This window comes from Schistocerca serialis, chromosome 5 (assembly GCF_023864345.2).
Source record: "Schistocerca serialis cubense isolate TAMUIC-IGC-003099 chromosome 5, iqSchSeri2.2, whole genome shotgun sequence".
Lineage (NCBI taxonomy): Eukaryota > Metazoa > Arthropoda > Insecta > Orthoptera > Acrididae > Schistocerca > Schistocerca serialis.
Window position 1 is genome coordinate 512,313,628 of NC_064642.1, and position 23,361 is coordinate 512,336,988.

The window sequence follows — 23,361 nt, forward strand, 5'->3', positions numbered from 1 at the left end:
TAATAAGCCGCGATCCGGTCCACAAGAGATCAGGATTTAGTAATTCTACCAGCGTACAAGGCCAGTGTAATGGTTCTTCTTTCTCGAGACTATTAGTTCTACAAAATGTATCTTTTACTTGCAGACTCGGCATACCAACAATTTCAGAACCATCAAACTGAGCGTATAAAACGCAAGACGCTTCCACTTTTGAAGAAGAGTTCATTATTTGACGATCTTCTTAAAAAACTTCGACCTGCTGCTGCAGTCACGCCGAAATTATACGATTTGCCAAGGTTGACAAGCAAGAGTTTCTTCTACGGCTTATTTGCTAGCAGTTCGGATGCGTCTACCTACAACTTCGCCAAGTATTTAGCATCCATTCTCATTCCCCATGTCGGAAAATGCGAACGTCATATTTCCAATTCTCTTGAAGATTCGTTTCAGTTAATTGGAGAAAAATTGTACCAAGAAACAACTGAGCTTTGTCGCCATTTGTTGACGTTGGCGTATTTTTTATTTAATGACAAATACTTTGAATAAACTGACGTAGTGGCAATGCGGAGTCCATTATCCCCCATAGTCACCAATTTGTTTATGGAAGATTTTGAAGACACACCACTGAAGACGGCGATCTTAGTACTAACATGTATTTATATAGACGTCGGCGATACGTTTATGGTGTGGACACATGGGAGAGATGCTCTGGATCGTTTCCAAGATAATTTTAATTGTCTGCATCTCAATATTACACTCAAGATGGAAGTTGAAAAGGATGGAAAACTTCCATTTTTAGGCGTCTTGGTCTACTTGAGGGTGGTGGGACATTAGGACACAGTGTTTATCGTAAGACCACGCATACGGTCCGATATCTTTATGCAGCGTCATCTACGTCACCAACGCAAAGGGGCCCTACGTACACTGGTAAAAAGAGCTTATGCCATCTCAGATGCAAATAGTTTGACACAAGAACTGGATCATCTCAGAGCAGTTTCCTAGAAGGAATCAGCAGAAGATACAAGCAAATCGGCGCGTTCCTACCTTCCGCGGGAAGCGTATCTTCAAAAATAGGAAGAACGTTTAAGAGATTTGATATTAAAAGTGCATTCATTCCAGCAGCTAAAGTAGAACGCTGGTTGCCTCAGTGGAAGATGATTTGGGTTTGAGAAGCCCGATGTCCGTAAAATTCGCTGCTATTGCGGGAAAGCCCATATTGAATTCGTACGGTCGAGGATCTGTGCGTGGAGCACCGTCGCCACAGAAGGAAAAACCTGCGGTTGCGGAACTTGTCATACTGAAGGATGTAATACGTTGCACGACTGGTTGCCTCTGTGTCGCGTTCTTGGGACTGTGTAGTGAAGGACGCTATTGAAATCCGGATGACAATATTATGAACAGAGATAAGGGATATCCTTTAATTAAGAGTAGGAACCTTATTTTGTTTGGCATTAAAACACAACGGTCCTTGTTTCGGTCGTCTAAAGGTAGCAACAGTGTTTGACATCGATTTATCGTTTCCACGAGTTTTCAGCACCGGTGCGCTGTCGTACTTTGCGCTAGAGGGCAGTTACGTTCGCGTTGTTTGATTTCAGTTCCGGCGAATTTGTGGGACGCTGTTTTCATCTGAAGATGGCGGCCGGTGTGGCCGAACGGTTCTAGGCGCTTCAGTCTGGAACCGCGAGACCGCTACGGTCGCAGGTTCGAATCCTGCCTCGGGCATCTATGTGTGTGATGTCTTAGGTTAGTTAGGTTTAAGTAGTTCTAAGTTCCAGGGGACTGATGACCTCAAATGTTAAGTCCCGTAGTGTTCAGAGACATTTTTTCGACCGCCGAAGTACTGTGTCACGATGACGTTATGTTCCGGCTGGAGACTCGATATGAATATCGTGCATGTATTGTGTCGTACAGTTGGCGGTGTCAGTTTGTGGGATGTAGTTCCATGCCTATTGCACTTAGTCGGTCAATAGAGTGACGGTTAAAGCTGTTTGTGGATGATGATGGAGTTGTTGCCCCATGACATCCAATATGTGCTCCATTGGAGGTGGTGATCGAGCAGGCCAAGCCAACATGTCGAAAATCTATAGAGCATCTTCAGTTTCAACAGCGATATTGGGGCGAGGGTTATCCTGTTGGAAAACATCCACCGGAATTCTGTTCATGAATGGCAGCACAACAGGTCGAATCTCCAGGGTGACCTACAGTTTTCAGCGAGGGTACGTGAGACAACCGCGAGACTATTCCTGCTGTCATAGGAAACTGCACGCCAGACCATAGCTCCAGGTTGAGCTCCAACGTGTCTAAGCAAGCAGACAGGTTGGGTGCAGGTCCTCAACTGGCCTACTTCTAATCACCAGACGGGCACCACTGGCACCGGGCCACAATCAGCTTCCTTCAGAAAATACAACAGAGCTTCACCCTGCCTCCAGTGAACTCTCGCTTTGCACCAGTGAAGTCACAAATGGTTTTCGGTCAGTGAAACGCACGCCTCAGGGCTTCTGGCTCGGAGTTTTCCGTGAAGTAATCAATTTGTAACAATTCGTTGTATCATTGTGGTGCCAACTGCTGCTCAAATTGCTGCTTCAAAAGCAGTACGATGCCCCAGAGCCATACGCATAACATGGTGGTTCTTCCCAAACGGTAGTGCCACGTGGCCGTCCGGAGGCCAGTCTTCTTGCGACTGTACATTCTCGTGACCACCGATCCCAGCAGTAATGTACAGTGGATACATTCCTGCCACGAATCTCTGAAACATCGTAGAAAGAACGTGCAGCTTCTTGTAGTCCTATTACACGACCAGTTTCAAATTCAATGAGGTGTTGATAATGGCGTCTTTGTCGCCATGTAGTCGTTCTTGACTGACATCGCCTCATCACGTCCGATCTCAAGGGTAACTAATGCTCACGACCGTTCCAACGACATTTAAAGAAAACCTAATTTACATCCTCACAGGGGTGCTACTAGCACCAACCACTCTTATGCGAGTAGCGCGAAGTCTGAATTGACCTTTCAGGTACAGAAACACGCCTACCAATTTTCGTTTTTGCCACACAACTCCTTCTTGGTGTTGCGATTTTTTTTCGTCAGTGTATCAAAAGTAGTCGGAGCTTTATACAAGTTCTGAACACAGTCCACACAAATATTTTGAGAATTGTCCACGAACAACAAGACCTACCCACCTCATCCGACTTCTCGTGTAGGGTGAAGTTTGGAAGTTGGTTCATACAGCAGTGTGAGGAAAACCACAATTCTTATGCTTTCGCGTTGTCTCAGACGAAGCCGTTTTTACAAGACAGGGAAAGTTCTACATTGGAATAGCTATGCAGGGTGAATGTCAATAAAGCCGACAAACTGGAAGGACGAATTCCTGACTGGAAATGGAGGAAAAAAGATCCTATGAACATGTTTCCGGAAATGGATCGTTGCACAGTACACGGCGCTGACGAATGAAATTTCCTCTCACCACTTCCTCTTTGTTCCTTGTTTGTTGCAAGCTATTTAAATGACGCAACGTAATTTAAGCAGAAGAATGGACCTGTATTCATGTCTGAAACAAGCCGAGACGGTGTTTATGTACGGCCAAGCAGATGCAAAGGGTCTAGAGGCAGGACGGCTGCACCAGTATCCTGTAGAACTGGGTCCTCAATATCTGGTGTATGCACAGTCCGCCGCCTCTCTGCTCAGTCGTCTGTCTGAAAGGATTCATGATCACACAAACCCCCAAAAAGGGCTTGAGATGTTGCATGATGTGGCTGGTGTCTGTTACAGTACTTGTTTTGGTGTAGTCATGCTGCTTCTCGACCATTTACATCTGCTTGGCCCTACACAAACACTATCTCGGTTTGTTCCGGTCATGCTGCTTACAGTAGGCGGCGTCAGTCACACAGCCTGCAACACGCAAGTAACACAGGGGAAGTGGTCAGAGGAACTTCCGTTCGTCAGTGCCATCTACCGTGGTAACGATTCATTTCCGAACATATGTTGGCAGGACATTTTTTACAGGACATTTGTTCTCCATTTCCAGTCAGGAAACCGTTCCTGTAGTTTGTCTGTTTTATTAATGTTCACACCGTACATGGCATGACGAAAGCCCACACGCGATCACTATTAACGGTTATGGAAGTGAGCCTCACGTATTTCCCGATAAACGAGACGCAGTCGTGTGTAAAATGTTGCTTCAACATTTTATCACTGTTCCTAAAAGAAGTGCGCAGAGATTTTGTGAGTTTATGTGGTTCAAAAATCAACACATTTCGATCTCTATCTTAAACTTCTTCCGAAACAATTGGCATAAACTCAGATTTGTAACCAAGTCGTCATAAATTTTGAAGGTGCTCTTGCTGCCGATTGTAATTCATTGGCTAGGTGTGTCATACTCCTTATATGCTGATATTTCCAGAATAAATTTAGCAAAGAACCTAAATTGTTAGCTATATCAAGTGCTTGCAATCACCCGACAGGTCTTTTCCGGGATATTGTGATGCGCATGCCGAGCGATGCCACAGGTCGTTCTCCTCGAAAACTATCCATTGTGTTGCCGCTTCAACTGGACTGATTATTGGACAACGGCGTTTGCCATTTCTTTTCTAACCCATGTCCTGCTACAACCATGAACGGTTCATGGGACTGATTCGAATGACACTGAAATATAGTCATTGTTGACGTTGTGGTCTTCAGTCCGAAGATGGTTTTATACATTCTCACGCTACTCTGTCCAGTCCAACCTTCTTCGTTTCAAACTTCTTCATCTCCGAATAACTACTGCAACCAACATTCGTTTCAACCTGTTTTTTGTTTTCATCCCTTCGTCTCCCTCTGTCTCCCCTTTCCAAATACACAGTACCCTCGAATACTAAATTAGCGTTTCCCTCATGTCTCGGTAGGTGACCTATCGACCGATCCCCTCTGTTTATTTCCTTCCCAGTTGTCATCAGTACCTCCTCATTGGCCGTGGGATCTACACATCTGATCTTCAGCATTCTTCTGTAGCAGCAAATTACGGATGCTTTTATTCTCTTCTTCTCTGTACCGCTTATCACCCACGTTTCATTTCCGTACAAAACTCAATCCAGACTAATACTTAAATTTATATTCGATGTCAATAAATTTCTCTTCTTCACGAACGTACTTCGTTCCATTGCCAGTGCACGTTTCATACACTCTCTACCACGGCCATCTCCTCTGTTGTACTGTCCAAACAGCAAAACTCAGCTATTTCTTTTAGTGTCTCATTTCCTAATCTAATTCCCTCAACATTGCGTGATCCAATTCGACTACATTGAATTAGCCATTGCTTTTGTTGGTGCTCGTCTTACATCCTCCGTTCAAGACAATGTTCACTCCGTTCAACTGCTATTCCATGTCCTATGCTGTCAGTGAGAGGATTACAATTTCATCGGTAAACTTATTTCTTCTCCAAAATTTCTTTGGTTTTCTTTAATGCTTGCTGAGCGTACAGACTGAATAATATCGGGGGTGGGTTACAACCTTGTTTCACTCCCTTCTCAACCACCGTTTCTCTTTCACGCATTCCGATTGCTTTCATTGTCATCTGGTTTCTGTACGAGTTGTAAATAACATGTCACCCCCGCTGCTTTCGTAATTTCAAAGAGTGTATTCCAGTCAGCATTGTCAAAAGGTTTCTCTAAGCCTATAGTTGCCAAAAACGTACGTTTGCCTCTTTTTAACGTGTCTTGTCAGATAATTTGTAGGGTCAGTAAACCCCTAATACTTTTCGTATTACTACAGTTCTCCGGTACCCAAATTGATCTTCCCCGAGGATGACCTCTACCAGTTCTTCGACTTTTCTGTAAATAACTGCAAACATGATTTATTTAAGTGATAGTTCGGTAATATTCACATTATTCAGCATCTGTAGAGCCAATAACCCAACCCAAATAATAGCTTCCAGGTCAGAAGCAATCCCACAATTTTTTGAGAAGTTAAAGTCGTGAGTGTACGACGTTTCCACAGTTGTGGCACTGAGTAAAAATTTGATGTACCTATCTAGATTGTCCCCAATACATTTCAAAGGCCTATTTTATTTCGCCAATTGCTAAGGTGGGCTTGTGCAGTGACATTCAACTCAGATGTAGCTGGTTAGAACCCTGGTGATAGAAGAAACTATTATTACCAGTATATGGCTGAACACCAAATTTTGTGTCAAATCATTGCCTGATTTCCACAACTCTGGTCAATGACTCATGGTATGATTCTGCTGTTGGTAACCAGTCCGCCAGATGGGGACTTAAAGCCCAGAGGACCCAAAAGTTCTGTTCAGGACGTGCAGGCTACTTGCCGTATTGTCATCTTCATCACAATTGAAAACACAAATGCTCACTAATCACAATTTGCCACGCTAAAGGGATTTGAAATACCTATCTCTCTAATGCCGTCTGTTACAGATTGGCACTAGGTTAACAGCCAAACGAGTTTGTATTTTATGTATTATATTTCAAATATCCGTTTCATCTGATCACCAATTAACAATAAGATGGAAAATGTATCAACAGCGATTCTTTTCACTGATTCCAGCTGGTGCAGCCTCTCACTTTGGGTCCCAGAATACAGCCAGTGCCTCTACCGGAACAGGGACAGCAGACAGCCGGCGGGACCATAGCCACCGTGGTCGGATGGGGAGCTACAGAGGTGAGCCAACGCCAACTCACAACAGCAGAAAAACGCGATTATCAGTGAAAATCCTGTACATAAGAACAACACGGAATGAATTTCTATGAGCTGTACTGTTGCAGCGTATCTCAGCGTGCTGCTCTACAGATTATTATATGCATCAAAAACAGTAGTTTCTGTACAAACTGCTCATCAATACTATCACAGCTAATGATGATGATGATGAGCTTAGAGAGGGTAAACATCTTGGTTACGAGGCCTTAGTTCGACTGGAAACCGGCGTAAATGACGTGCAAAAGGAAAGGTAAATGGTTAGATCCAGGCTCTCTGACCTTTCCATCGTGTTTGAAAATCTGCATGACTCTAACTTCCGTCAGATGGTTAAAAGCGAGATATAACCCTGGCACCTAGAAATGTGACCAGTCACGACGATCGGATGCCAGTGCGGAAGCAACCGCTACTGAAGGCTCACCAACGGCAGACGTCTGTTGTGAAGAGCGCTCCCCCCCCCCCCCAATCCTATCCCCCCAACCCCCCCCCACCCCCACACACAGACCCACAGAATCCCATACCAACATCAATGAAGCGTACACTGGGAAGCCTCATCAGATTCATTACGACTAAAATGGGGTGATAGATAAAGATTTATGCGGGCTAGAAAGATTATTAGCTTAAACAGTTAAATTAATATAATTTGTACGTAAAAATTTAAAAGTGCGTGACGATACTGAAAAAAAAAAAAACAGCTGGAGGCCACGCAGGGTACATACCACAACGAAAACTGTAATCTGAAGAAAGGTATACAAGCTCAAAAATACCATGAAAACTCAGTATGCTAAAGTCAACTTCATGTTACAGAAAACAGTTCAATAACACCCACCCCCTATCCGCCTCCCCTTCCCCCCCCCCCACACACACACACACTCTCTCTCTTCAGGACACCGATTTGAGCAAGTGTGCCGAAAAGATCTATGCATCTCAGTACTATGTATGTATATCAGTACTAGCGTAGTGATTTTATTTCTCAAATGGAAAGCGCTATAAATATTCCAACTGAAGAGACAGTAATGTAAGAAATTCTCAGTATAATATAGCAATAAATTACAAGTGTTGCATTCCGCTGTATCTGTAGATCTGTAATGTCACAGTATATTCTGTTCTTACAACAAATGAGAAAAGACCATCGACAAATTCAGTATCTGGACAAAATTTCTGTGAAGAAGCTGGATTGATATTTCTTTGTGCGCGCTGATACGAAGTTGAACTGGAAAAAGCGTAAAGCTGTTGTAGAATATTCTAGTGACCCACTTAAGTAGCACATTGGTTGCTTTGGAGTGCTGCGGAGGGTACAGATCTTATACCCGGCAGTTATGTGACACTAAACCGCTGACTTAACTCGTGGCGTGTGTGTGACAGTCGGTTGTATGGAGCTACTGGAGTCACATGGGTCGAAGGGAAGACGTGAACTAGAATTAGAGACGCGAACTCCCACAGAGGCTAACCAAAAATCGCTCTTCCTTGGCATCATTCGCGACTGTAATAGGAGACGAGGGACGTGACAGTGGTACATCTACATCTACATCTACATACATACTCCGCAATCCACCACACGGTGCGTGGCGGAGGGTACCTCTTACCACAACTAGCACCTTCTCTCCCTGATCCACTCTCAAACACAACGAGGGAAAAATGACTGCCTATATGCCTCCGTACGAGCCCTAATCTCTCTTATCTCATCTTTGTGGTCTTTCCGCGAAATGTAAGTTGGCGGCAGTAAAATTGTACTGCAGTCAGCCTCAAATCCTGGTTCTCTAAATTTCCTCAGTAGTGATTCACGAAAAGAACGCCTCCTTTCCTCTAGAGATTCCCTCCCACCCGAGTTCCTGAAGCATTCCCGTAACACTCGCGTGATGATCAAACCTACCAGTAACAAATCTAGCAGCCCGCCTCTGCATTGCTTCTGGTCCTCCCTCCATCCGACCTGATAGCGATCCAAAACGCTCGAGCAGTACTCAAGAATAGGTCGTATTAGTGTTTTATAAGTGGTCTCCTGTACAGATGAACCACATCTTCCCAAAATTCTACCAATGAACCGAAGACGACAAACCGCCTTCCTCACAACTGCCATTACATGCTTGTCCCACTTCACATCGCTCTGCAATGCTACGCCCAAATATCTAATCGACGTGAATGTGTCAAGTATTCAAATGTTACAGTATTCTTTTTCCTATTCATCTGCATTAATTTACATTTATCTATATTTAGAGTTAGCTGCCATTCTGTACACCAATCAAAAATCCTGTCCAAGTCATCTTGTATCCTCCTACAGTCACTCAACGACGACACCTTCCCGTACAGCACAGCATCATCAGCAAACAGCCGCACATTTTGCTATCCACCCTATCCAAAAGATCATTTATGTAGATAGAAAACAACAGCGGACTTACCACACTTCCCTGGGGTACTCCAGATGATACCCTCAGCTCCGATGAACACTCACCATCGAGGACAACGTACTGGGTTCTATTACTTAAGAAGTCTTCGAGCCTCTCACATACTTCGGAACCAATCCCATACGCTCGTACCTTAGTTAGGAGTCTGCAGTGGGGCACCGAGTCAAACGCTTTCCGGAAGTCAAGGAATATGGCATCCGTCTGATACCCTTCATCCATGGTTCTCAAGATATCATGTGAAAAAAGGGCGAGTTTCGGTTCGCAGGAGCGATGTTTTCTAAAGCCGTGCTGATGCATGGACAGCAACTTCCCTGTCTCAAGGAAATTCATTATATTCGAACTGAGAATATGTTCGAGAATCCTGCAACAAACCGATGTTAAGGATATTGGTCTGTAATTTAGAGGATCCATCCTTCTACCCTTCTTATATACAGACGTCAACCGCGCTTTTTTCCAGTCGCTCGGGACTTTACGTTGGGCAAGAGTTTCGCGATAAAAGCAAGCTAAGTAAGGAGCCAGTGCAGTAGAGTACTCTCTGTAAAACCGAATTGGAATCCCATTCAGGACCTGGCGATTTATTTATTTTCAACCCATTCAGCTGCTTCACAACCCCAGGGGTGTCTATCACTACACAAAGTACCCTTCGCCACACTCCGTCAGATGGTTTGCGGAGCATAGATGTAGATGACCACATTGTGAAAGGAGATATCCGATTTGTTGGTGCATCGACACGGACTGTCCAACACCTCTAGAAGAGGATCGGACACGGGTGTAACACTTCGTCAACGACAATCGGTTTCTAACGCGATAGGAATTTTTGCTGTCAGTGATTATAGTTCCATCCAACTGATCTCTGAGGAAAGTTACGCGGGAAGTGCATTCAGTGGATATTTGAAGTCAGATACCTCGAAAATGTTCGTTGTTCACATTGGCACCAAAAGCTATACATCTTCAATGGCCAGCAGCTGACAGAATTTAAGTTGTGTGATTCTTATAACTGAGATTTTGCCTCTCACAGTTAGTGCGAGGCGATATCGCACCAATAGCAGAATGAGCCCTTTGAACCATTGTGTCTAAAGGCTGCAGTTCCAGTTGGAAATGGCTCTGTGGTCATATGGAGTAAACCAGGACGTTTATTTCAAATTTCTCATCCTTCAAGTATTGATCCCCTTCTAAATCTTCATAATTGAACGTGCTGTTGACTCATTCGTCTTTCAAAACAACAGCCTTGCCACAGACGTGCACGCATACGTTCTCACTTTGACGAACACTCAGGCATGTTATCACATCCCAGCTGCTCCGCTACACTAACCGATCTTTACCCCATAAAAATACCTCGGATTGTATGAAATAGCTGAGGAAACATAGCGACAGCCTCACAGTTTAGTGGCTCCACGGGATCTCATCAGTTGTGAGTAATTTTGGCTGGATGTAGAACACCTGAAGGGATTTGTGTACCCTCTTCCCCGCGCAATAGAGGACAATATGAGGGTTGCGGTCGGTGCTAGACGATGTTAGGGTGATATTGTAGTGTGTCGTACAACTTAGTGTTAACAATACTTGTAAGATCTGTATTTTCATAATAATAAAGGTAATCTTGGCTATCAGACTCGTAAATAAGGTGCACGGTCTAACTAGTGTCACTAAACAATCAAGTTCAAAAATGTTCAAATGCGTGTAAAATCTTATGGGACATAACTGCTAAGGTCACCAGTCCCTAAGCTTACACAGTAGTTAACCTAAATTATCCTAAGGACAAACACACACACACACCCATGCCCGAGGGAGGACTCGAACCACCGCCAGGATCAGCCGCACAGCCCATGACTGCACCGCTCGCCTAATCCCGCGCGGCAACAATCAAGTATTTTGTATATTTTACACACTATAATAATCTATATGCACCATTTTGTAAGATGTGCACAATCGGTAACTAACTATTTAAATGCAACTCTAAATAAATTGCAGTAGCTGTGCGTCTCCTGCAGGTGCTGGAAGCTACGAAGTCAGAATAATTCACCCTTTGATGTTGGAACGTTCTGTCGATCTGAAGTAGGCCTCCCTATGAATCTTTGTGCTTACCATCTCTTGCAGGGACACCTCTGAAGCACAGACTTTGCTACGCTACTAAGATACGTCGAAACCTAAGAAAAAATCACGGAAGAATTTATCAACAGCCCACAAGCAACAGTCTATTAAAATATGTTTTAAATGTAATTAATTCCTAAGAAAAGATGGACTGTAAACAGATTGCAAGTCAGAAAAGTAATATCATTGAGTTCCGTGTCTGGCATCATATTACAAAGTTATAAGAGTAAGCCGTATGAACGTGTTTTGTAGTACGCTACCAAACCCACTGATATGAGACTTATTCAGCCTTGAATGTTAGCATTTGTGAAAGGATACGGTGCTACACGAGTCGTTAAACCACTTCAGCGAAATTTTTGTAAGCCAGTGCTGAGGTTATATGCAGGAATGATAGCAGTTAGGTAGATTGTTAGAATAAACAGATCCAGTTAGAAGAGGAGATAACATTATCGGGTACAGCTCCGAGGCGACTTTCAGGAAGAGATAACGCTGTCGATTATCTCCACTGGAAACATATGAAATGAACCCGTAACAAGGTGAGAAGTAGCACAACTCCTACGTCGGCAAGCCAGTGTCCAACGAGAGTAAAAGTTCATCCAAGATCGGTGATGGACGGCTCTTATCGGGCGTTACACCCAATGTAGAACCATGGAGCAGCTGAAACAACTGCCCGCGATGACTCCCGACGATGACTAGCTTTCTCAAAGGCCGCGAGCCAACATACTTCCTGCTGAAGTGGAGGTATACAGTGTGGGCAATTCTGGCATGTGACCAACTGACGAAAACATTCCCACATAGGCTGCGCCTCCCGTCGTCGACTGGAACCCCGCAAATCGGCGAGAGTAGCTTGTATAGAGATTGCGTACTGTCTTTCCATTGATAACAAGCAAGGTTGCTATTGTTGCTTTCCTGCCGGCTTGCTACCCAAAACTGTTGTCATCGTAACTGGGCTGCAGATGCTGGTAGTGGAAGACACCTGAAACCACGCTACCCGAGGAACACGGGTGTGTGTGCGGTTGCAGGAAGGTTTGGCTTTATCATCCCGTCGACATCGAGGTCGTTAGATACAAAATACAAGCTTGGATTGCTTTAAGGATGGGGCAGGAATCATCCCAGCATTTGCCTGGATTGACTTAGAGAAATCACAGGAAACCTAAATGTGGATGGTTGGATGTGGATTTCAATAACCATCATCCGGAATGCGAGTCCAGTGTGCTAACCACCGTACCAATTCCCTCAGTGGTTGCAGTGCAGTCAGTGTGTAGGTGCAGGTACAACATGCTAGCATCCAAAGATCCTTTCACCTTGGAGAAAGAAGTAGTAAAGTCATTGAGTTCGTGCTACATAGCCTATACTCCCTCCCTCCGCTGGCGAGAGAGAAAGATGGCAGCACCCACTCGAAGCCCGAAGGTGTGGTATCGATGTATGTTCACACGAGAGTGGTGCCTCAACTGGATGACAAGGAATGTGTCTGCGGTACAGACCCAAGAACCTGAACCGAGGTTGAGAGACAACACCATTCAGACGTCGGAGAAGGCACTGTCACGGTGACGAACAGTGAAGAGGAAGGGAAGGCTCAACTGAAAAGTACGGGGCTTGCCCAGAAAGTAATGCACCGAATTTTGTCTTCAACTATTCTTTATTGAACATAATGAGAATGACACACACGAAAGAATGGCGTTTTATCTGCACTTTCTATTTTTCCACGTAATCTCCATCCCGTTCTATTGCCATGCTCAATCGCAAAATAAGAGGGTGTATGCCCTGTCGGTACCAATTCTTGTCATGGTTGCGGAGCCAGTGCTTCACTGTGTGAACTTCCTTTGCCGACTGACAGATGCAGCTCCAACTGCCGAGCTGTAACGCGTCTATCCTCGCAAATGATAACACCAGTTCGCTGGAACATGTCAAGTGTGACAGCCGTAGATGGTCTCACCGACTGCGCAAATGATGGAGCTCCGCCCAACCGCCTTCTGATGGCCTCACCCTCCGTGCCCAGCGACTAACTGTACTTCTGTCGGCAGAATGTGTTCCATAGACTTTGCACAAGCGTTTGTGAATAATCCCCACAGTTTCTTTCTCTGCAGTGACAAATTCAATTGTAACGTACATCACCTACAGACACCATTTTGAAACTGCCCTGCAGCTACGCTATCTGTCGGAAGTGACAGAAAGTTGGCGCGGTCACTCAGGAGACTTCAAATAATACATACTAGCGTTTCGCATTCTTAGCACTGTTTCCGGATGAGAAAAAAATGCGGTGCATTGCTTAATGGGCAATACTCGTAGAAACAAATGAAGGACAGGACATCATGGCAACAGCGATGGCACAGAACAGTCAGAAACAGAAAAGAGCAAGCATTGAATAGGCCGTGTAAAACCATGGAAAAGGAAGAATAGGTTTCATGGACGGAAAGAAGAATAGAGCGCCCTGTTCAGATGAGGAAACTGGTGGAGCCGGAGAGGCCAGGAGAAAGAGCACAGTGCACCTGAGGAGTTGGTTGCGTATGAAATTCCCACAGCTCGCCAAAGCCATGGAGGCAGTCGATGCCAGAGGCCAGACAACCCTTGCGATGGACGGCCCCCTGAGATAGCCAGCCCAGAAACGGACAATCGCACAAACAGAGGGCCCTGCAGACGGACGTTCTAGCGGCCGCATGACCACAGACTCAGATCCCGGTAATGGATGAACTTGGAGATGGAAATCCTCAGGAATGGACGTGCCAGTGAAAGGCGCAAGGCGTATGTGAAATTATGATACTGAGTGACAAAACGGAATCAGAAAGTTTGAGGACGGAATTTCTGAAGAAGAAATATTCACGATGACGGAAAAAGAGTAAGGAGCACAGAGACTACAACCCCAGTCAAGAAAAGAAGACATACTCAAGGAGACCTGGCCAAAAACATAGGCTCCATTAAGTACAGATCAAACCCGAAATGTCACAGTAAGGCCAGATGCAACAGGAGGCCTGATGCTAATGGCACGACAAGAACGGAAAAAGGTGGTACTGGTGCAAAACAGGAAATAGTGGCAGACCCGAGAGGTAAGGATAAGTTTCCCAAGCATGACTGAGACCGAGAAATGTGGTATCCTGTCAGCAAACCTGAGCTGGAACCAGATTCTGAGATGTAGTGTGATCTTATCGTCAAGTACTTTGCCTGTCGCAGTACCATCCTCGAAAAGAGGGCTTGCTGTGACTGCCACGGGCGGATGTAACAGGACGATTCCACTGGTCGACCAGAGGGGGCAGCCGGCTGGTGGTCAAGTTTGTAATTCCTTCCCAGTGCTGGTAGTGGACAACCCCCTGAAGCTAGGCCACCCACAGACCGTGCATGTGCGTACGGTTGCGTTCCGATCGGAGTGCTGGTGAGCATGCCGCAGTTTTTACCCTTAATGTTAAAAAATGGCTCTGAGCACTATGGGACTCAACTGCTGAGGTCATTAGTCCCCTAGAACTTAGAACTAGTTAAACCTAACTAACCTAAGGACATCACAAACATCCATGCCCGAGGCAGGATTCGAACCTGCGACCGTAGCGGTCTTGCGGTTCCAGACGGCAGCGCCTTTAACCGCACGGCCACTTCGGTCGGCACCCTTAATGTTAAACTCGGGGTTGTTTCTCACGAGTAGTATGAATAGTGTTAAAGACTAAAATGTTCTTTTCCGCAATAATACCTGAACAAGCTTTGTGCTTAACGAAGTGTAAATAGCTAATGTGTCACTAATCTGACAGGCACAAATCCTGAACACGTAACCTCTATACTGACGCATTGCACATCAGTGAGATGAAAATTCGGCTAATAGTCCACGGAATATAGAATTAAATGACTAAGATATTAAGGACGCAGGAACGCTACCAATAATTCGAAAGCATAAAATTTTATTCACAGTTCCATGATAATGTGAGTGAAGTTGTCGATTTAGGGAGTTTCCAATTGTTATTAGTTTCTATAACCCTTTGTGAAATCGATGCACATTATTGTTCCAGTCTGAATCTTCAGCTGAAACACTGCGGAAGGCTGACATCCCGGTGTGGTATGACGAGGACTGCCAGGAGGCGTACGCAGGCTACGAGTACCAGGTCCTGGAGGAGGACATCTGCGCCGGCATGCCCGAAGGAGGCAGGGGAGAATGTAGTGTGAGTTACGTTCTTCTGTTTATGTACATGTCTGAAGAATATACTGGCTGTTGTCCATGAAAATAAAATCTCGCGGGTGATCAGGTTACGTCATTTTATCCTCGCAACGGTCCGCCTCCATAGCGTAGCGGTAGCGTTACCACCTACCACACAGGGGGCCCTGGTTCGATTCCCGGCAGGGGACTAGGTGTTGTGTGTCCTCCATCATCATTGACTCGCAAGTTACCGAAATGGCGTCAACTAAAAAGAAAGTTACATAAGACAATGTTCAATACTAGTGTAATTCCGTCTTCTTCCCGTATGTAAGATATTTCTGCCTGCAGAAACCACTGAATATTTCATAGAGATTTTTTTATTACTATTGTGCCCGTCAGCTGCAACATGTTTCATATTTATCTACCTGCATCATCAGCTGCCGTGAAAAACATAGTTACTGTTAGTTGGGGTCTATACGTGGACCAGCTTCCGGCTGCCTTCTGGCACTAGTCAAAATATTGGTTATAGCATTTTGTTTTCTCTTGTGTTATGTAAGTTGCCATAAAATTAAGATACATAGGCGAGCCTCAGCGTTAGTTGCTGACATCCAATAACATCACTCATGCTAGCCTATTTAACTTGACGTTGGGGTAACTATATGCAATGCATCAGAAAGCTCACTGCCATAATGAACTTTTTTTATTGGTGCCAGAAGTTGGACAAGTGATATGACTGGTGGAGTAGAAGTGTCAGTCGAGGATACACAAAAAACGTATTTTGTTTATTTATTTAATGAGACACTCCACCCTGGTAGCATGCATAGAACAATTAAGGTTCAAAATGGCTCTGAGCACTATGGGACTCAACTGCTGAGATCATTAGTCCCCTAGAACTTAGAACTAGTTAAACCTAACTAACCTAAGAACATCACAAACATCCATGCCCGAGGCAGGATTCGAACCTGCGACCGTAGCGGTCTTGCGGTTCCAGACTGCAGCGCCTTTAACCGCACGGCCACTTCGGCCGGCGAACAATTAAGGAACTAGTGGTTTTACTGACAAGTTCCGCATGCTGATCAATAATAAGAAATTTCTGGACAGATGTTAATTAAGTCAAAAGTTATTGAAACGATTAAGCCAAATCTGTTTCTACAAGCAGATGATCAGCATTCTAAATAGTACACAGGTTCAATCCCAATGTTCAAAGAGAGGCTCAGTTAAAGCATATTAAAGCATAATTTAACTTGAAACAACCAAGCAAAATATTATTTTGCAGGCACACTTAGAAATTTCAGTACCAAAACAGACTCAAGTCCAAAAATCTTAATGGCAAAACAGACTCCTATCCAGTGTTAAAACAGAGCTTAATTAAAAAAGAATGTAACTGAGAATTTTCAGTGCAAAAAGGGAGGCAAAAATTTCAGATACTTGAAAATTACTTTTAGATACATCCGTAACTTAACTTAATATTTAGATGGAAGGCTACTTCCACACCATATTAAAAACAATATATGACGTGCTGGTCATGTGCCGGCCCCCTTAACTGACCTATGAGCCGGGCTATGCATGGAATATCTTCAGAAATGTTACACAAATGTGTTGAGGTGATCTAAATAAACTAAACAGGAATGAACACAGTCCATTCTACCAATCAACAAGTTCATTTCTGTCATAACCAATAACAAGAGCGCAAGAGAAACGTTAACATTTGATCTAAACTAATGATTACAAAGGTCAAAACGTGCACAAAAATCCTTTCCAAAATCAAGGTAAGAATTATTCTCATTTACCTGTAAACGGTGGATTAAAATAGAAGAATAAATTACCTTGAGACAACTCTAAAATTAACAGTTTCTCAGGCTTAAACAATTCTCAACAGAGACTTGTATCTTTAAATGAATGTATAGAATTGAAAATAGTGCGGTTGCAAAGAGCAGTCTTTCAACGAAGATAACAATTTTTCAGGCCTTAAACAAACAGTAGGATTACACTGATCCACTCTGAAACGGTGAACACTTTATCTTCAAGATCCCTCCCCCTCCTCCCCCCCCCCCCCCCCCCCCCCCTCTGTTCGGGAGCAGGAGCTCCACAATTACAATACCAGCAACCAATTAGCAAGCTGGTAATTCCGCAGAATGTGAGACGCTGCCTGGGGCTAAGAAGACGGGCACAGCCAAGCCATATTAAATAACAACTAAGGTGACGTGGTGGAGGAACACAATACATTGCGAGTAGCGGAGCTTTAATGGTAACCAGTAATGATGAAAACTGACGAACAACTAACATGCGGTAACATTCAAATAAAGCAGCTCATCAAGAACGGTAATGGCCAGCAGTGCAGCTCGCATCGACTCAATGCTGCAACAATCAATTTCGTGAGACGACACACATTGCCCCGCCGAGACTCAGTTGCGCCATACAACGTGAAGCTCCTGTGAAGCATTGCAGCAGCCACTAGCAGCTCGCAAGTCAGCACTCGCGCCTGGGTGCACCCTTCTTGCCCGCGACGCTCCGCCTTTAGTCTACTGCTCCTTCACACACGCGACCGTTCCACCGGCAGCCAAAACTGTCCTTCCTGTGTCGCTCGCGAACACAGGGTGACCACCAGCTCTCTCTACAGATTCTCCTTTCAGTTCTTCCATGGGTCCTATTGAAGACCTCAGTCAAACCAAAGACGCCAAAGCCAGAAGAATACCTGTGAGGTAAACCCCTCTGGCCAACGATACTGGGTTCTCGGAATGCACGTATTACCAGATATATAAGGCGAGCGAGACAAGTAATGAGTCTGACAACACAGAGACCTGGCAACGCCGCGTTTTAGTTACGAACATGGAACAGTGGAAATTGGAGCAACGTTATGCCATCAGCTTTTGTCATAAGCTTGGGGAATCTGCGAGTGTAACTTTCGAAAAGTTGAAATAGGCCTATGGGGAACATCATCAAAAGCACAAGTTTTTCGCTGGCAAAAATAATTTTTGGACGGCCGAGAACACGTTAAACATTATGCTCACTCAGGGAGACGAAAAGTCTAAAAATGTGCACGCTCTTGTGACATCAGACCGACATTTAACAATAAGGATGATGGGTGCCTTGTTAAACTTAAACATATTCACCAAACATCAAATTACGACCGAAATTTCGCACATTCCAAAGCTTTGTGACAAAACAGTGCCGAGAAACCTCAGAACTGAGCAGAAATAGAGTCGATGAAAAGTGTGCTGGACCTTCTTTGTAGAAACGTCAATGACCACGAATGGTTCAGTCGTGTGGTCCTGGATTTTTGAGTACGATCCTGATCAAAGCGGCAAAGTGAGGAGTGGCACACTGAGACATCTTCTCGACTGAAGAAAAGCTCGAATGTGCAGATCAAATATCGAAACAATACTGCTTTGATTTTTTGACAGTAGGGGCATCTTGTATGAGGAACCTGTCCTTTCAGGTAAAGCTTTCAGCCAAGTATTTCACAAATAGGTCCTTAAATGGCTTCGGAAAAGGGTGAATCGAGTGATACCGGACACTGCAAACAAGTGGATGCTACATCAAGACAACGTCCCATGTCACACGACCACTTCCATCACGGAACTTTTAACCTCGAAAGACGTTCCTGTGTTTCCGCTGCCACCCTATATACCTGATCTTAGTCCTTTAATATCAGTTAAAAATGTCTTAAAGTGATGTCATTTTGGGATTCTGGAAAACATTCACAGCATGTTAAGAGTCGTACGAGTTGAAGCCTTCCAGCGCTACTACCAAGACTAGTAACAACGACTCCGCCGGTATATAGCTGTCGAAGGGAAATACTTTGAAGCGCACAATATCGCCTTGTCAACAAAAAATGTTTAGTAGATAAAAAAACCAGTCTCATTGGTTTTCTCACACATCTCGTACACCGAAAGTAGTACCACCTTAACACAGGTTTTGACTCCAGCTGATGAGTTACATAAACAAGCATGTATTTCATCAGTCGCGTAGTCAAAGTACTTACTCACACTATAATAATCCATACAAAACCATAATCTCATTAGACAACACTTATGCGAAAATTGTACAGAGGGTACGGTATCAGAGCAAACCCTGGGGATTTCCCATTGAACCCCCAACCTTGTAGTGTCTGTACCATTCAGTATACATTCTTTTCCAAATAGCTATGGGAAAAAAGAAAGACGTTTTATGACTAACATAAGAGATATATAGTAAATATACTGCTGTCACAAATATGCAGAGACGATTAATTTGCCGGAATGAACAGAAGTCATAAAATTATCCAGTTCAGTTCCGGAGTCCTAGTTCCAGCAAAGTCTCTTCTTGACGTGTACTTGTAAATGCCCCGGTAAAGCCGTAGTACTTTCCCTCCCACTTTAATGTCTCTCGATTCTTTCAGCTCACCCTGCACTCTGTCACTCTGAACAGAGGGTGCACATTCGCACTTCAGGTGTTCACCATTGACACGTTCTTAGGATGTTAGCGAAGGCTAGGCAGCAAGGTACTTGACGTAAGTTTATCGTATTCGATTTTACGGCCATAAATTTTAGAAAGGCATACTAATTTTTCACTAGTGATTTACATATTAGCAAATAACTAACGTATGTATGATCACTTTTGGCCGATTTCGGCTCTAAACTATTTTCGAGAGCATGTATTCACCAACAGTCATTTTTCTCCTCATTTACGCAAATGTATCAGAAGTAACAGTCGACATTTGTGATAAAAGGCAAATCACAGAATCATTATGACCTGATAAAAACATTTGCACTCATCAGAAAATAGAGTAGCCATTACCGTACGATAAATAAACGTAACATAATATATAATAACAGGAAACTGTTCACAGTGCGAGTTAACGCAGCTCGCTTTCCTAAAATGTATCGATACTGACACAAAAGCCTCTAAAATGGATCAAGTGCAAATCCTGCGAATGGTACCAGAGTACAGATTACTGTTGAAGCCTTAAATTGTTTTCTGACATCAAGTTTTGCCTTCCTTGAAATAGCGTCAGATATCTCGCTATTGAATTTCTAACATAGTAACCCTACATCTGTTTCTTTTAATTTCCTTGTGATTACGTTCCTTCGCAATTCGTACAGGTTCCTTTCATTTCGTATCTTCTGCATTCTAGTAGTTGCTTCTTACAGTCATAGACTGATTTATTTCTTTAGTTACCCATTCTCTTCAAAGACAATTTTTTGCATATATAGCATATTAGCTGGTATTAATTGTTTGCTTCTTATGTGCTTATCATGTCAGGTGCAGTGAACACAGGATGCGGAAGCCTGTTGGAGGAGCGACGGTGACATAGCACGGACAGGACGTGTTTACAGTTTACGTTACACTCCAATTAATTTCGCATTTTCACATTTTAAATTGATAGAAGCAGCAGCGCACCACTTTAACGTCTCCGTCACTCGTCGCTGCCGAGCGTCAATCGTGGCTATAAACAACAAATCCTACGGATAACGAAGCAACGTGCCGTGTCGCCACACACCTCTCCTGTGTGTATTGCACCTCAACTATGAGCAATTCTTTTACTTAGCCCATCTGTCTCCACTTTTCAGAATTTCAGTGTGATTTAATAAGTGATATTTTGCTTGATTCCTTTTGCTGCGGCTTATTCTTCATCTTTCTTAAATTTTGATCCAAGACAACGGTAGCCAAGAGTTATGGCATCCGTCCCTACACATTTGTGTTACTCTTATAGTCTTTTTGTATTTAATCATCTTTCCTAAGTCTTCTCTTGTTGTGGTTTACAAAACTTACCCCTGTTGAAACTTTTATAATTAATCACAAAATTTCTTACCCTTTCTCCTACACATCTCCCTAACTTAATTCTCTTTTCTTACTCCAACTACGAAGGTGTTCCTAGTTTCAATTACTGTGCAACGTCCACCTCATTTAACGTATTTGTTCCTACCACTAAATTTCATCAAATTTCACTCGTCGTTGTTGCATGTAAACCTGTACGATATTCGCTGTAGGTAATTTCTTTATATTCCATATCAGTGGGTTCTGGAAACTCAGTCGCACCTTCTATTAGTTAATCGTATTGATTCCATTACCTATTAATCAAATGCACGTACTGTTTGCGATTACCCCATTGCTCTCCGGTCAGAAGTGTTTACTTGTTAAATTTATTTTTCTCAGTTACGTTCTAAAACTTTTATTTGTGGTGACTATATCCGGATTACATTGTCCACTCTCAAAGCGTAGCCTTCGTTGAAAATGTTAACTTACATTTCCACCAGTGTACACACAGACAATAGCCAAAACTGGTATTTTCACACATGTGGAATAGTAACTCTTTTTCAGGATACAGTAGCTTCACAAAGACAAGTAATGAAAGGACCCTCCAAAAGTATATGGTATTATTGCCTGCACGTTTCATTGAGCCCTATCAATTCTGCAACAAGATATTTCGCTTTCAGTATATTTACTGTTCCTAGAAATTAAAACTGCCATTAGGAAATGAGGATTTACTTGGAAGATGTCAGCAAGTTTGCTGCAACATATTGTCACATAAAGGTTTAAAATTGCTCCAGATACGTTGCGTTGTTTAGAGTGTGGCCTTTGAACTATAACAATGCCTTTTTTATGACTTAATGCATTGTTAAACGAATGCAGCTTTATGACGCATGAAGACAACAGCAGAAAAGAGCACATAAATGAAGCAGAAATTGTTGACAAGACTGCACGACGAGCTGCAGTCACAATCGGACTGAGAAGGTTTAAAATCGTGGTCCTCTCTCCGGATCAGTTTTCCTTGATTTCCCAAAACTATTCAGACATTGGTCCTCTTTGGAGATATATCCCGACTTAGGTTTGTAAAGCACAATGTCCAGCAACATCGACGTCAAGTAATAATAAAAATAAAACTTACATTTTTCTTCAAGTGGTCAAAGAGTTTTAGTTCAATGGATATTTTCTTCGCTGAAACAATAAATAAAGTCATTAACATTTGTCATCAGTCAGGTAATAGTGTTTGTAAAATGTTCCTCATTGATTAGAAGTATCCTAAAAGATAACTAAAATTACAAACTTACCTGAAATTTCTGATTGATCTGCGTGTGAGCGACGTTAAAGCGCTGAAATGGATGCTTCGAATCATATCAAATGTAGCATTACACTTTTTGCATGTTCAATTATCGAGTTCTCTGTTTCCCTTTTTCAGGGGGATGGAGGTGGACCGCTGTTAGTGAACGGCACTCAGATCGGTATAGTATCGTGGTCCAGGAAGCCTTGCGTTACAGAGGGATCTCCTGGGGTCTACGTCGAAGTTTCGTACTACATAGACTGGATCAAAGAGACGACTGGCAGATCTTAAAGAATTCTCACCACTGAAAAAACAGGCATCCGCTTTAGTGCGATTAACATGTGATATCTGCACATATGTAATTTCCGGATTTCTTTATGTGATTACAAAATATGAGCTATATACTGTGAAATTGGTATTAGTTTCTCCTGCAGGTTTATGAAATTGCAATCAGCCTCAGCATCTTGTGAACATTAAATCGTTTCAAATGTCCGATCTGAAAGCATTTACAAAAAACGGTATTAGATTGCTGGCTACGTAATTCGAGGTAGAGTAGTGTGTAACACTTGAAAGGAACAACTATCTCTCTCTCTCTCTCTCTCTCTCTCTCTCTCTCTCTCTCTCTCTCTTTCCATTCATCATTCATCGTTAAGTAAAGGGTGTATGTGAAAATTGGCGACATATGTACTGTGTAAGAGCTTTTCGTTCTCTAACTTCTTATCATGACAATTAAGGTCATCTTCGCTTCCATAGGGATTGCTATCTGCATCCGACGAGAAACATCTGTTAATTTTTCAAGGAAGTTTATAACACTTTCTGTACAATATGTTTGAATGTTACTTTCATCATATTAAACAATTTGCATATTTTTGCTTTCAGAACTGCATTGCAAAAGCAATAAAGCTCATACATCAATTACTGTTTCAAGAGAGCATCTACAGATCATTTTAGACTAATTATATGAACACAATGGTGCTGAGAATGCTACGTCATCACTTGTCAAATGTGTGATATTTTTAGCCCAACATGTTTCGCGACTACGTGATCCAATTAAAAAGTGCTTAATGGTTGGCGTA

General features: G+C 43.3%; 1 protein-coding gene across 1 annotated transcript in view; it reads left to right on the forward strand.

Annotated features, from left to right (window-relative positions):
* LOC126482042 (trypsin-1-like) overlaps positions 1-22,576 on the forward strand; it is a 54,786-nt gene extending 32,210 nt beyond the window's left edge. Inside the window, exons 6-8 of the mRNA XM_050106015.1 lie at positions 6,511-6,624; positions 15,137-15,286; positions 22,424-22,576. Of these exons, the coding sequence (XP_049961972.1) occupies positions 6,511-6,624; positions 15,137-15,286; positions 22,424-22,576 (417 nt within the window). The remainder of the gene's footprint in view (positions 1-6,510; positions 6,625-15,136; positions 15,287-22,423) is intronic.
* The last annotated feature ends 785 nt before the right edge of the window (positions 22,577-23,361 follow it).